This window comes from Emys orbicularis, chromosome 7 (genome assembly GCF_028017835.1).
Source record: "Emys orbicularis isolate rEmyOrb1 chromosome 7, rEmyOrb1.hap1, whole genome shotgun sequence".
Classification (NCBI taxonomy): Eukaryota; Metazoa; Chordata; order Testudines; family Emydidae; genus Emys; species Emys orbicularis.
The window spans coordinates 120,673,565-120,685,614 of NC_088689.1; the positions used below are offsets into that span (position 1 = coordinate 120,673,565).

General features: G+C 39.3%; 1 protein-coding gene across 1 annotated transcript in view; it reads left to right on the forward strand.

Annotated features, from left to right (window-relative positions):
• The first annotated feature begins 2,501 nt into the window (after positions 1 to 2,501).
• SHQ1 (SHQ1, H/ACA ribonucleoprotein assembly factor) overlaps positions 2,502 to 12,050 on the forward strand; it is a 106,306-nt gene continuing 96,757 nt past the window's right edge. Inside the window, exons 1-4 of the mRNA XM_065408150.1 lie at positions 2,502 to 2,686; positions 3,543 to 3,607; positions 5,116 to 5,238; positions 7,978 to 8,135. Coding sequence (XP_065264222.1) covers positions 2,544 to 2,686; positions 3,543 to 3,607; positions 5,116 to 5,238; positions 7,978 to 8,135 — 489 coding nt within the window. The 5' untranslated portion in view covers positions 2,502 to 2,543. The remainder of the gene's footprint in view (positions 2,687 to 3,542; positions 3,608 to 5,115; positions 5,239 to 7,977; positions 8,136 to 12,050) is intronic.

Consider the following 12,050-nt stretch of genomic DNA (forward strand, 5'->3'; position numbering starts at 1 on the left):
CCCCCTGCCCTGAGCCTCCTACTGCTCTCCACACCCCTCCCTGCACCCCAACCCCCTGCCCTGAGCCCCCTGGACTCTGCTCCTCTCTCTGCACCCGAACCCCCTGCCCTGAGCCCCCTCCCACACTCCGCACCCCCTCCTGCATCCCAACCCTCTGCCCTGAGCCCCCTCGTACACCCCGCACCCCTCCTGCGCCCTGAGTCTCTTCCTGCACACTGCACTCCCTCCTGCACCCCAACCCCCTGCCCCAGCCCTACATTCATGGCCCTGCATGCAGTTTCCCCACCCAAATATGGCCCTTGGGCCAAAAAGTTTGCCCACCCCAGTTCTTGAGGGTTGTGCTTTAATATATCATAAATCTGGCTCATGTTTTTCAGCCTGTTTTCTGTAATATTGGATTTCAACATTTCAGGGTCTACTGTCCTCTACATGTGCAATGAGGTGTTAATATCTTCATTGCTCAGCAGAATTTTAGGTTGTGAAATTGTGAGTAATTTGATACTGTGATTCTTTGTCATGTTCAAAGCATACTTTTAAGTGATTTTTTAAAAATAAGTTTTTAATAAGTTCTTTTTCTGCTTTAGTATACTTTTCATCATATGGACAATTCTCTTCCAAATTTTATTTTAATTCAGTTAATGAAATTTTACAGATCTAACTTTTAGTGTCTGGGAAATTATAATCTGTTTTTTAAAAACAGGAATGAATGCAGTGTTTGAAAGTCAGGAGTACTTGGTTGATATGTGTTTAGTTGGTCCATGTCAAACTTTTCATTATTTGTTGTAAGATACTTATGTAAAAGCCGTTTATTAAATTCATGACTATCTAAATTATTCCATATAGAGGTTACACTTACTGAGACTTTTCCTGCCTTTATGATTTTAATCATTGTTAGGATTCCATTACTGTGATGTGCTAATGCAATGGAGCCAAAACACATCAGGTTGCTAGACTGATCTTTTTTTTCAACTGCTATAGCCAGGGCCATCCCTAGACATTGTGGTGCCCTATGCAGCGCCTCGCACGGGGGCGGGGGGGAAGAGGAGGGCAGCCCCAGGCCTCCACGTGGGTGGGGGCTGCGCCCAAGGTCTGTGGGGGGCAGGGGTAAACCATCCCCCAGGACGAGCAGGCAGAGTGGAGCGGGTTGGAGCCGGGTCGCTCCACTTCTTGCTGCCTGGTAAATGCAGGGTGTGCCCGACCCCTGCTGCAGTCCCCCCAGGACGTAGCTCAGGGGAAGGGGTGGAGTGGGGGCGGGGCTGGGGCGGAGCAGGGTTGGGAAGAGGGGGAGTGGAGCAGGGGCAGGAGCTATGGGGAAGGGGTGGAGTGGGAGTGGGGGCAGCTTTCCTGGCCTGCTCAGCTGGCCGGGGGATCGGGCTGGCTGCTGGAGCAGCACACAGCTGCGTAGGGCACTAGGAAATTATGGGTGCCCTACGCAGCTGCATAGTTTGCTTATGGGTAAGGACGGCCTTGGCTATAGCAGAGCTCAGGTTTTAGGAACTCTGAAATCAAACAGGGCAAGCTAACACTCGCTCATATGTGCAATAGCAAGTCAGTCCCATGAACCATATCAATTCCATCTTCTACCTCTTCCATTTTTCCTACCATATTCCTAAATATTTTATAAAGATTCTTCTGGGGAAAAAAGTGTGTGCATGGGAGAAGGGAATTGAATAATAATAGATTAAATAGTACACACCATGATCAATAGCCTCCCTACGGGAATCAATTTTCAATTATTGTATATTGAATTCTATCCAATTCTGATTACGATGACTAGTCATAAGCATCAGTAAATTGGTCATGTACCACCATCTTCTCATGTAATGGATTATACTTCTACCAGGTTTATCGGGTTTTAATTATGATGTTAGTAGGGCTCAGAATTTCTTTTGCATTGCATAAGTGTAAAAAAACCAAACAAACCCACAACAACAAAAAATAGCTGGAATGTTTTTTCTTGCTAAAATTAAAAACTCTTGTTTCTCCATTGACATGATTATTAGAAAGCAACAGAGGGATGCATCTGAAGAAGTGAGGTTCTTACCCACGAAAGCTTATGCTCCCAATACTTCTGTTAGTCTTAAAGGTGCCACAGGACCCTCTGTTGCTTTTTACAGATTCAGACTAACACAGCTACCCCTCTGATACATGATTATTAGAAGTAGTTAATTAACCAAAACTTAGCACGATCAGCTCTATGCTTTACATACTGAATATGCTTGGCACTTTAAAATACTTCAGGAGTTTATCTTCATTTAGTTGGTTTGATTAAAGAGCTATAATTAGGAACCAAAGAGATTGTTTTACAATTCTTGACGATGAAAATGTAAACAAAGATGAAAATGTAAACAGTTCTTTTGTTCACAGATCTTCTATTCACGGGTGTATAGAAGATATCACATTCTCCTCCAAGCTTAATTGCTGTTGTAGAAAGTGTATTTATTTTTGTAGTTATCTTTTGTGAAGGTAATCTTTTTTTCTTTTTTCCTTTTTTTCAATAGGATTTTACAGGGAGTGTGGTTGCCTGTTCAGCTGCATTCATCATGATAACTCCAGCATTTGAACTGAGCCAGGACCCAGATTTTCTTACTATAACAATCAATGTACCTTATGCCAAAGTTTCTGAGTTTGATGTATATTTTGAAGGAAAGGATTTTAAATTTTATGCTAAGCCTTACTTTCTCAGGCAAGTAATGTAGGGATTTTAAAACCTTGAGCTTCATAAAATAAAAATACTGAAAAGAGAATCAACTTTATATCTGTGTCTTACAGAACATTCTACTGCTGCAGTTCCTATACTGTGGTCTGCAGAGAACTGGCTGGTCACATGGTGCTGGTTCTCTTCTTGTTTCCAGCTGCTAAATCACATTAAAAGAAGCTAAAATATGTTAAATGCATTCCTGATATTACTTTTTCATGTTAGATAAGTAATGCAATGATGAATGGTATAGAAGATCCATGAAACAATTTCAATATTAAGAGGTCATCCGCACTGAAAAAGTTTGACAACCCTTCGCCTATAGTATCTTGTAATTTTAACAGCTCTTTTCTTTCTCTTGTTATGGGAACTTCAAGCATCAAAGCACCAGCTCTCCTCTCTTGCACCTGTTCATATACAATAAGGGGGGTTGAGTAGGTGGGTGGACAATAAATATATCAATTAGTCTAAAATAACAGAAGGATTTTTCTATCTTGTCATTCTGGGTCAACTCTCTTCATTCCTTGAAATGGCAAAATCCTTTACCTGTTACACACAGTGCCGAGGATGTCTTCTCTATAGTGATGCTGATCCTATCCTGGCTGGGAAGACAGGAACATCAAATTCTCTCTCAAATGCTGATCTCTTTCATTACTACACCGGGGGTAAACTTTCAAAGTAGCGCACAGGGATTTAGCTGCATGACTTCCATTAACATCAAGGAGAGTCATGTAGTTAAATCCTCTGTACTGCTTAGGGAATGTGCCATATATTTTTACTGGTCGAGCCATTAGTCTAGATGATAAATCAGGTGTTTGATAAGACATGTCATCTTTGTCCATAGGTTAACTCTTCCTGGAAGAATTGTGGAAGATGGAAGAGAAAAAGCATCTTATAATGTGGACAAAGGTATTAGTTGTTAATGTTGATTTTTTTTATTATTAAAAACACAACACAGTATGTCTACTAATGTACCTTCTGCTGCATTGTAATTACACAGAACTTTTAATTTACTTGCAGCAAAGCATGTTTAACTGGGATTCCTCCTGGTTCTGGTTGTGTTTTAAAACCTGTAGTTCAGAGTGTTTTGTTTTGTATACATTTACCATATAAACACAAATGGGTTATGCTAGCTAAAAAGAAGGAAGGTAATGACATTTCCATGTTCTGTTCTTATCTGGCATGAAGAGCTAGCCCCTGGTGTTCATCTACTGAAAGGACATTGAGTGACCAACCATGAGTGAGAATGGCTCTCATAATAGAACTTTCTATATCGAAGGCTGAATTCTTCATGGATACAGATCATAATGTTCCTGTTAAAGGAAGGTCTATGTATATGATTTCTTCCAATGTGACATGAACGATATAAGTCACTGAACCAAGATCAGTAATCTATTCAGCCTGCAAGAAATATAAGAATGAATAAATTTCAGTAACTAGTAAGAGAGCAAATCTCAAGACAGACATCTGGCTAGTCTTATGAAAGAAATCAATGGAAATACACACATCAGCCATCCTACATCCCACCAAAAGTAATGTATTGCTGTAGAGACAGGACTAGTAAAGTTTTTGTTGAGCTCCAGAAAGAAATTATAATTTGTGTTGAAGCAGCAATAGTAGAAATACCATACAATATTCATATTTGCTATGACATCTGCATTATCTTTCATATGGTGATGTCAAAACATGGAAGTAGACACACATTTTCAGGCCTCATGGTAAATAATATATGTACAAATTGCTCAAGATTTATAAAATTTAATGCCTGGATCTTGTAATGAGATCTGTGCTGAGCTCTGTGCATTGCCTGTTGATTGCTGTGGGACTTTATGCAGATGTAAGTACAATATCTGTGTGTGTGAAAGTGACTGCAGCATTGGGGCTTAAAATTGTAAACTATCTGGTTCAACAATTTATTCAATTAACAAAATAAAGCCCCACAAGAATGTTTTGTAACCAGGACCTGGGCTTATTAAGATACAGTCTGCTGCCTCCAAAGGCATGTTTATACACCTGAAATAAAATATGCATCAGAATATTAAATGTGTCTTTCTTTAATCTTATGGTTGATTATTGAGGGGAAAAAAGGTTTAAAAATAAAAATGTACTTATTCTATCTTTGTTATATGAGCTGTGTCAAGACATCACCATAAATGATAATGATGCAGCATTTGTGTACCTTTTGAAAAAGAATTTAATTATCTGGTTTCTGTGGAATTCATACAGTCAGGTTAACTCTAAAAAATGCATAGAGATGAACACATAGGAAAAATTTAGTTGCATGCATCCTGGGTGAAATACACCCAAATAGCTTCCCGAACATTTAGCTTCAATAAGGAGAAATGGTTGTACATTTTTTTACACAGTTTCTTTTAAATTGTTATACATCTGAACGAAATTTTAACTTCTCTTTCAAGGCATTTTTACAGTTCGACTGCCTAAGGAGACTTCTGGTCAGTATTTTGATGGGTTGGACATGCTGACGGCTCTGTTAGCACAGAAGAAATCTAGATCAGTTAAACCATTAGTGGAAGAGATAGGTATGATTACTGACACTGGAAAATATAACATATTTTAAAAGTTTATTTTGTATAGTTGATTTTTTGTTTGTTTGTAAGGTGAATTTGTAAGCAAGAAAACTTCCCTTGTGTGAAGTGCATTATACATTTACATGGTTTGAGAAAGTGTTTTGTAAGAGTTATATTTGCACTCTCTCAAAATAACAACACTTACTAATCCTTTGTTCTCCTGTAGTGTTTGTATATGCAGAGGTTTGAGATTCTTCTGCTGCCTTTGTGCTAAGGTATCTGGTCTTTTAGCTCATTAGATCTAGCGGTCCCAGGTTCAACCCCTGCAAAAGACCTAAGGATGCTGTTACATATAGAAGAAAGTTTTAATAAATGTGGTTAATTGTGTGATTGTCTGTCTTCTTACCAAATAATTAGCAATATCTCTTTCTGTGTATGTGTGTGTGGTTGTTTTTTTTGTTTTTTGTTTAAATATACAAAGTTGTGATCTTGGGGGTGAAATCCTGGCCTTATTGAAGTCAATGTGAGGTTTGCTATTCACTTCAGTGGGGCCACAGTTTCACTCTTGGTATATATCTGGTTTCTCTCTGAGCCTCCATTATCGCATGTAGGAATGTGGGGCCCTGATCGTGCATGGAGCATTAACGTAAGGGTCTCTCTGTATGAAATATTGCTTAATAGTACAGAATGTGGCTCACTGATTATCTGAGCATTCTGAATGGTCTTAAGGTGTAATGCAGGGTAGAGCACAATGCAGTACCAATCATCAGGGTGATAGAAGCAAGCATAACTGATGAGGCTTGCATCCAAAATAAAGTCATTGTCTTTTTGCCAAGTATGTGTAAAAACGGCTCTTAGAACAAATGCCACTTGGCTATCGAGAGGCAATAATGAACCATCATGAACCCTCAAATTCTGAACCTGTGTTACAAATGGTGGGCACACGACCTTCAATCAAAAAGCTGATATAACCTGAGATTCCTTCCAGTTGCCTCCTCCAGTCTCTGCTCATTATCTTAGTCTTCTGTGGATCGAGTCTCTTCAGGTTAGCTCTCATCCAAGCTTTACTCTCTGTTAGGCACAGGGAAGGGTTCTCAGTCATGCTGACTAAGATAAAATAAAGTTTTAGATGTAGGTGTCATACAAATACACATACATCCTCTCTGATCCTCCTGATGGATCTAGAGACATGTCAAACAAGGTGGGTCGTGTAAAACCCTGTGGAACCCTGCCAAAGAGAGTTGTGGGTGCAGATGAACAGTGACCCATAACCATTCATTGGGAGCTCTTAAAGAAAATAGTGGAGCCATTTGAGCACAGATTACTCCTGGGGGAATTTTGCACCAAAAAATTAAAAATTCTGCGCACAATATTTTAGAATTCTGCAAAATAATGCATATTTTATATTTCAAAATAACAATATTATCATGCCACTTTGAATTATTTTGGTAATTTATTTCATAATACCTGTCAGCAAGTATGTTTGTAACAATACAGACAACAAAAAAGATTCAGGAAATGTTTTTTGACAAATAGATTTCTTACTAGGCATATTAATACAGAACTTTGAGTAATAATTCATTTAAACTACAATACAGAAATGTATTTCCTGCACTCCTCAGAAGCAGTGCAAAGGCTTGGGGGATTCGGGTAGTGGAGGAGCTGAGGGAGAGAGAAGTAATTGCTTGGAATGACCCTGGGAGTGAACCTAGAAGGTTGTTGGGTGTGGGCAGGAGAAGTATTGAGCAGTTGTTTTTTTTCCGGTGGGGGGGATAAGGAATTGTTGGGGACCCTCCCCCATGCAGACCCTGGCTGATCTCTAGCCTCTCTCATTCAGTCAGGCACATGTGCCTCTGTCCCCCCAACTAGCTCTTCTGAGCCCCCCCAGCAGTCCCATGTACCCTATGCTTTCTGTCCCCCCGTGCCCTGTACCTCCTCACTTGGCCCCATGAGCAGGGCGCTGTGAGGAATGCAGCATCTTCTCCTCCCTATCTGCAGCTGGCTGCTCCCACCCAGGAGCAGCTGACCTATGTTCTGGCGCCATAACAGCCCCTGGTGGGTGAAAGACGTAACTAGCGCCTCTTTAGCAGAATGTATTTTCTGTGGACAAAAAAAAATTCTGTGGTGAACTTGAATTCTGCACATGCCCAATGGCGCAGAATTCCCCCAGAAGTAACAGATTTGTCAGCAGCACCTGATGTTTTGCACACCTGAATAGAGGTGTTGACATTCAAAAACAACTCCAGAATTTACTCACAGGCTTTCACTAGCTAAGAAGGACATGGATCTAATTTGTATACTGGTATGTGGGCCACACATATGCACACAGTGAATATATACTTGTGCATTTGGTACCTAGATGACATTTATATGTACAACTACTAAATTATCCCCCAGATAGTTTTCATGGCTTAGTTTTAAAAATAACATTGAACTTTGTAACTATAGTTTATATAGTGCCATTTTAAAGAAAAATAATCTAAACTGCAGTAGATAAATGAATGCAGACTTTGTTATTGCTGAAATGTGTTGATGGTGCAAAAATCCTTTGTCGATCTTCCATTTTCCTTCCTTTCTCTGGAAACTATAGGGTCATCTGATACTAGAGAAGTTTTCCTAATAGTTAAAAAAATTAGTAAAACAAAAAAAGCCCGATTCATAGATTAACTAGTAATTTTTTCATTAGCTGATACTTTAGTCAAAGTGTAACTTTGAGATCCTTTTCTTTTTTGTGATACAAAACATTTGTAGGTACCTCTGCTGAGCTAGCCGAGGAGGAGGAGGAAGAGGAAGAATTTGACTGGGAAATTGAACAGACCCCTTATCATGAAACTGCAGAAAGCACTTTACATTTACAATGCTGCTATGGGTTTGGAAATTTGAAATCAGGAGTGTTCCAACGATTGCAGGTGTGTAATTTTTCTTTAAAAGTGACCGCTATTAAGTTTATAGTGTTTGGTATGACCTAGCATGCTGATTTCAATTGGACTTAAAGTCAGTGCAATAATGTTTCAAATGTGTTCAATTTAGCAACATATATTTGTTCAGAACAAATCATGTCAAACCAACCTCATTTCCTCATTTGACAGGTTTATTGGCCTAGTGGATAGTGGGAAGCAGTAGGTATGATATATCTTGATTTTTTTGTAAGGCTTTTGACACAGTCCCACATGACATTCTCATAAGCAAACTAGTGAAATGTGGTCTAGATGCGATTATTGTAAGGTGGGTGCATAACTGGTTGAAAGACCATACCCAAAGTGTAGTTCTCGATGGTTTGCAGTAAAATTGGCAGGATGTATCTAGTGGGTCCTCACAAGTGTCAGTCCTGGTTCTGATACTATTCAGTGTTTTCACTAATGGCTTGGTTAATGGATTAGAGTGTATGCTTATAAAATTTGCGGATGACACCAAGCTGGGAGAGGTTGCAAGCCCTTTGGAGGACAAGGTGAGAATTCAAAATGACCTGGATCAATTGTAGAGTTGATCTGAAAGCAACATGATGAAATTCAGTAAAGATGAGCAAAGTACTGCACTTAAGAAGAACAGATCCAATGCACAACTACAAAATGGGGAATAATTGGCTGGGCAGTGGTACTATTGAAAAGGATCTGGGAGTTATAGTGGATTACAAATTGAATGTGAGCCAACAACATGGTGCAGTTGCAAAAATGTCTAATATTCCTTTTAATACGCATCAGAGTGTTGTATGTAAGACATGGGAAGTCACTGTTCCACTCTTCTCGGCATTGGTGATGCCTCAGCTAAAGTCTTGTGTCCAGTTTTGGGTCTCAGTTTAAGAAAGGTGTGGACAAATTGGAGGGAGTGCAGAGGAGAGCAACAAAAGTGACAAAAGGTTTAGAAAACCTGACTTGTGAGGAAAGGTTAAAAAACCTTGCCCTGTGTAGTCTTGAGAAAAGAAGACTAAGGGGGGTCCTGATAACAGTCTTCAAATATGTTAAAGTCTGATATAAAGAGGATGGCGATCAGTTGTTCTCTATGTCCACTGAAGCAGAGCTGGAAGTAATTGTCTTGATCTGAAACAAGGGAGATTTGGGTTAGATATTAGGAAAAACTTTCTAATTATAAAGGTAGTTAAGTTCTGGAATAAGTTGGAATCTTCGTCATTGGAGGTTTTTAAAAACAGGTTAGACAAACCCCTGCCATGGATGGTCTAGTTTACCTGGTTCTGCCTTAGCACAGGGGGAGTGGACTTACTAGATGACCTCTTGAAGACCCTTCAAGTCCTACGATTTTATGATTCTATGTAATTGAAAAGATGGGTCTAAAAATGAGGACAAACAATACTTTGAACTATCAACTTGGAAATGCAAAGATTCTATCTAATGCAAAATTAGATTATTGTATAGTCAGTTCTGTTCTCTTGTCTGAATTGCCCAGCTGTAAAATAAGGAAAATGCTACTTCTCTACATGAAAGTGGTATGAGGATAAACATGCTAAAGATTAGAATGCCATATAACGACTTAAAATACATAGATATGTGACAGATATGGGAATTTTTTGTAGTACTTTTATGAATTCAGTGTGCACCTCAGTTTCCCTCTGTGCTTTGTACTGCTATGTGCTGAGTGTAAAGAGCAGGAGGCGTAGGTGTTTTGTCACATAGCTGCCTGGCGTCACTGCAGATACTTGCTGAGGTGCACTGATCCTTGAATATGGTAAAAGACTCCTGTTAAGAGACCATCTCAGTTGGATATTCTGGGCAGAGTTCATGAAGAGAAACAGGAGTGCTGGAACCCAGACGCTCAGTCTCGGAAGCGATGGGGCTGTGTGGCCTACCCTTGAGGAAGAGTGGGACCTCTTGGGGATCTGGAATGCTAAAGGGGTACCTTCAATAAACTGTTTAAAAGCTAAGGTGTAGCACATATCCTATGGATCCATGGCAGTATATTAGTGAAGTCAGTCACAAGACAGATACGTGGGTTGTTGGTTGATAAACTGTGTTTTTGTTTTCAGAGTTAGTGCTAAATGCATACATCTTGTTTAATATAATTGTAAAAAAAAATCTTGAATTTATATCCAAAAATTAAAAGTGGATTTTGAAGGATATACTCTATAGTTGGTTGTATGTGTGTAGTCTAGGGAGAAAGTTCCAGCTAACTTGCAAAAGAAGTGCATCAGTCTGGACTAATTACTGCATTCTTGTCTAACTATACATGTTTATGTCAGATAGTTACAATAATAAAGTTATTAACTAGATAGTAAAACTGCTTATGGTTTTAGAGTTATCTCAGAGTAAAATGAACTGAAAAGGACACTTCAATTATTCACACAGTTATTCAAAACAATTGAAATAAGATTGGTGTATGTATTATTTGCCTAGAAGATACTGTTACTAACTTTGACCTCAATCCTCCAAGTTGTTCTGCTTGGGTAGACTCCGTAAAGTCAGTGGGGTACTGCTCAGGCACAGGAATCTACGTGTGTGGAACAATTTGCTGGATCGAAGTCTCAAATTGTAGGCTTAAATCTGCATTGCTAATATACACTAAACGGTTTCTTTGTTTGACTGTTTGTAGTTCATCTCCATCTTATTCCACCCTGCAGGGAATAAGGATTACATAAAGATATCACAAATATGTACAGCATTTATTATGGTAGATTATAGACAATTTACTAACTAAAGTTTTGTTTATGTACATAATATCAATAGGTAGAAGTACTAGCCGTTTCTATCAGCTCTAACTGTAATACCAAGACCATATAAATTGGTTACTGCATGAATTATTATGTCTTAAAGTGGAAAAGTGAAGTAACTTTGGGGGAAAGCTTTCATGTTCTAATAGCACGTATATTAATTGATCTGTTGCCATGGAATTCCTGCAGAAGTACATATTACACCCATATTAATGCCCCATTAGTTTGATTATTACAGTGAAATTCCAAATTACTAAGGATTGCCCACTTCAATATTAACCGTGTCAATTTGTGCCTAAACAGTCCTGCGATCTCAGGTGCAGAGTGTAGAAGTCAGTGGGGATTTGGGGATACGAAACATGTTGTAGGGCTGGGCCCTAGAATTGCAAGAACAATAATGCCTGTTTTTTGTCTGTGTCTTTATTGCAATCGTTTTCATTAAGTATTGCAGATTTGAGGCACTAATGAAAAATAGTGCATCTTTTTCTTTGTAACCAAGAGAAAAGCCCAAACAGAATTTATAGTGTTGGAAACACCTAAGGCATTTGGCCATTTTTTATTTAAGCAGCTCAGTCTGTATCTAAAAAGTGTGGTGCAGGTGAGCAGAGCTGATTGAAGTAGATTTAACAAGAATAGCACCCAGTTTTAATTATTACAATCAACATGCAATCAATAGCAGGTACATTATGAATCAAAAAGCGGTAGAATTGTAAAATATGGGGGAAATACTGGATCCAGGTCAAAGCTTTTTTTATTTCATTGTTTACTGTTTCCACTTTAGGCCAGTGTCTTAAAAACAAAATAAATGTAATTATACTAATTGTGCATAAAAACAAATTATGCAGTGAAAGGCATAGCATTATGACCCATAATTAAGGCTAAGATTTTGTCATGGATATTTTTGGAAAAGTCACAGACAGGTCACGGGCAATAATAAAAAATTAATGGAAGCCCATGACTTGTCCCTGACTTTTACTAAAAATATCCATGACAAAATGGGGAGCCTGGGCATCTGCCGGTGGGCTGGGAGCTCCAGGGGTCCCCACCATCCATGTGGGTTTAGAGCTCCCCGGTCACCCCGCCACAGCGGCGACAGGGGAACCCCACAGCTCCTTGCCTCCACAGGCAGCAGGGGACTCTGCAGATCCCAGCTGGCGCTGGTTGA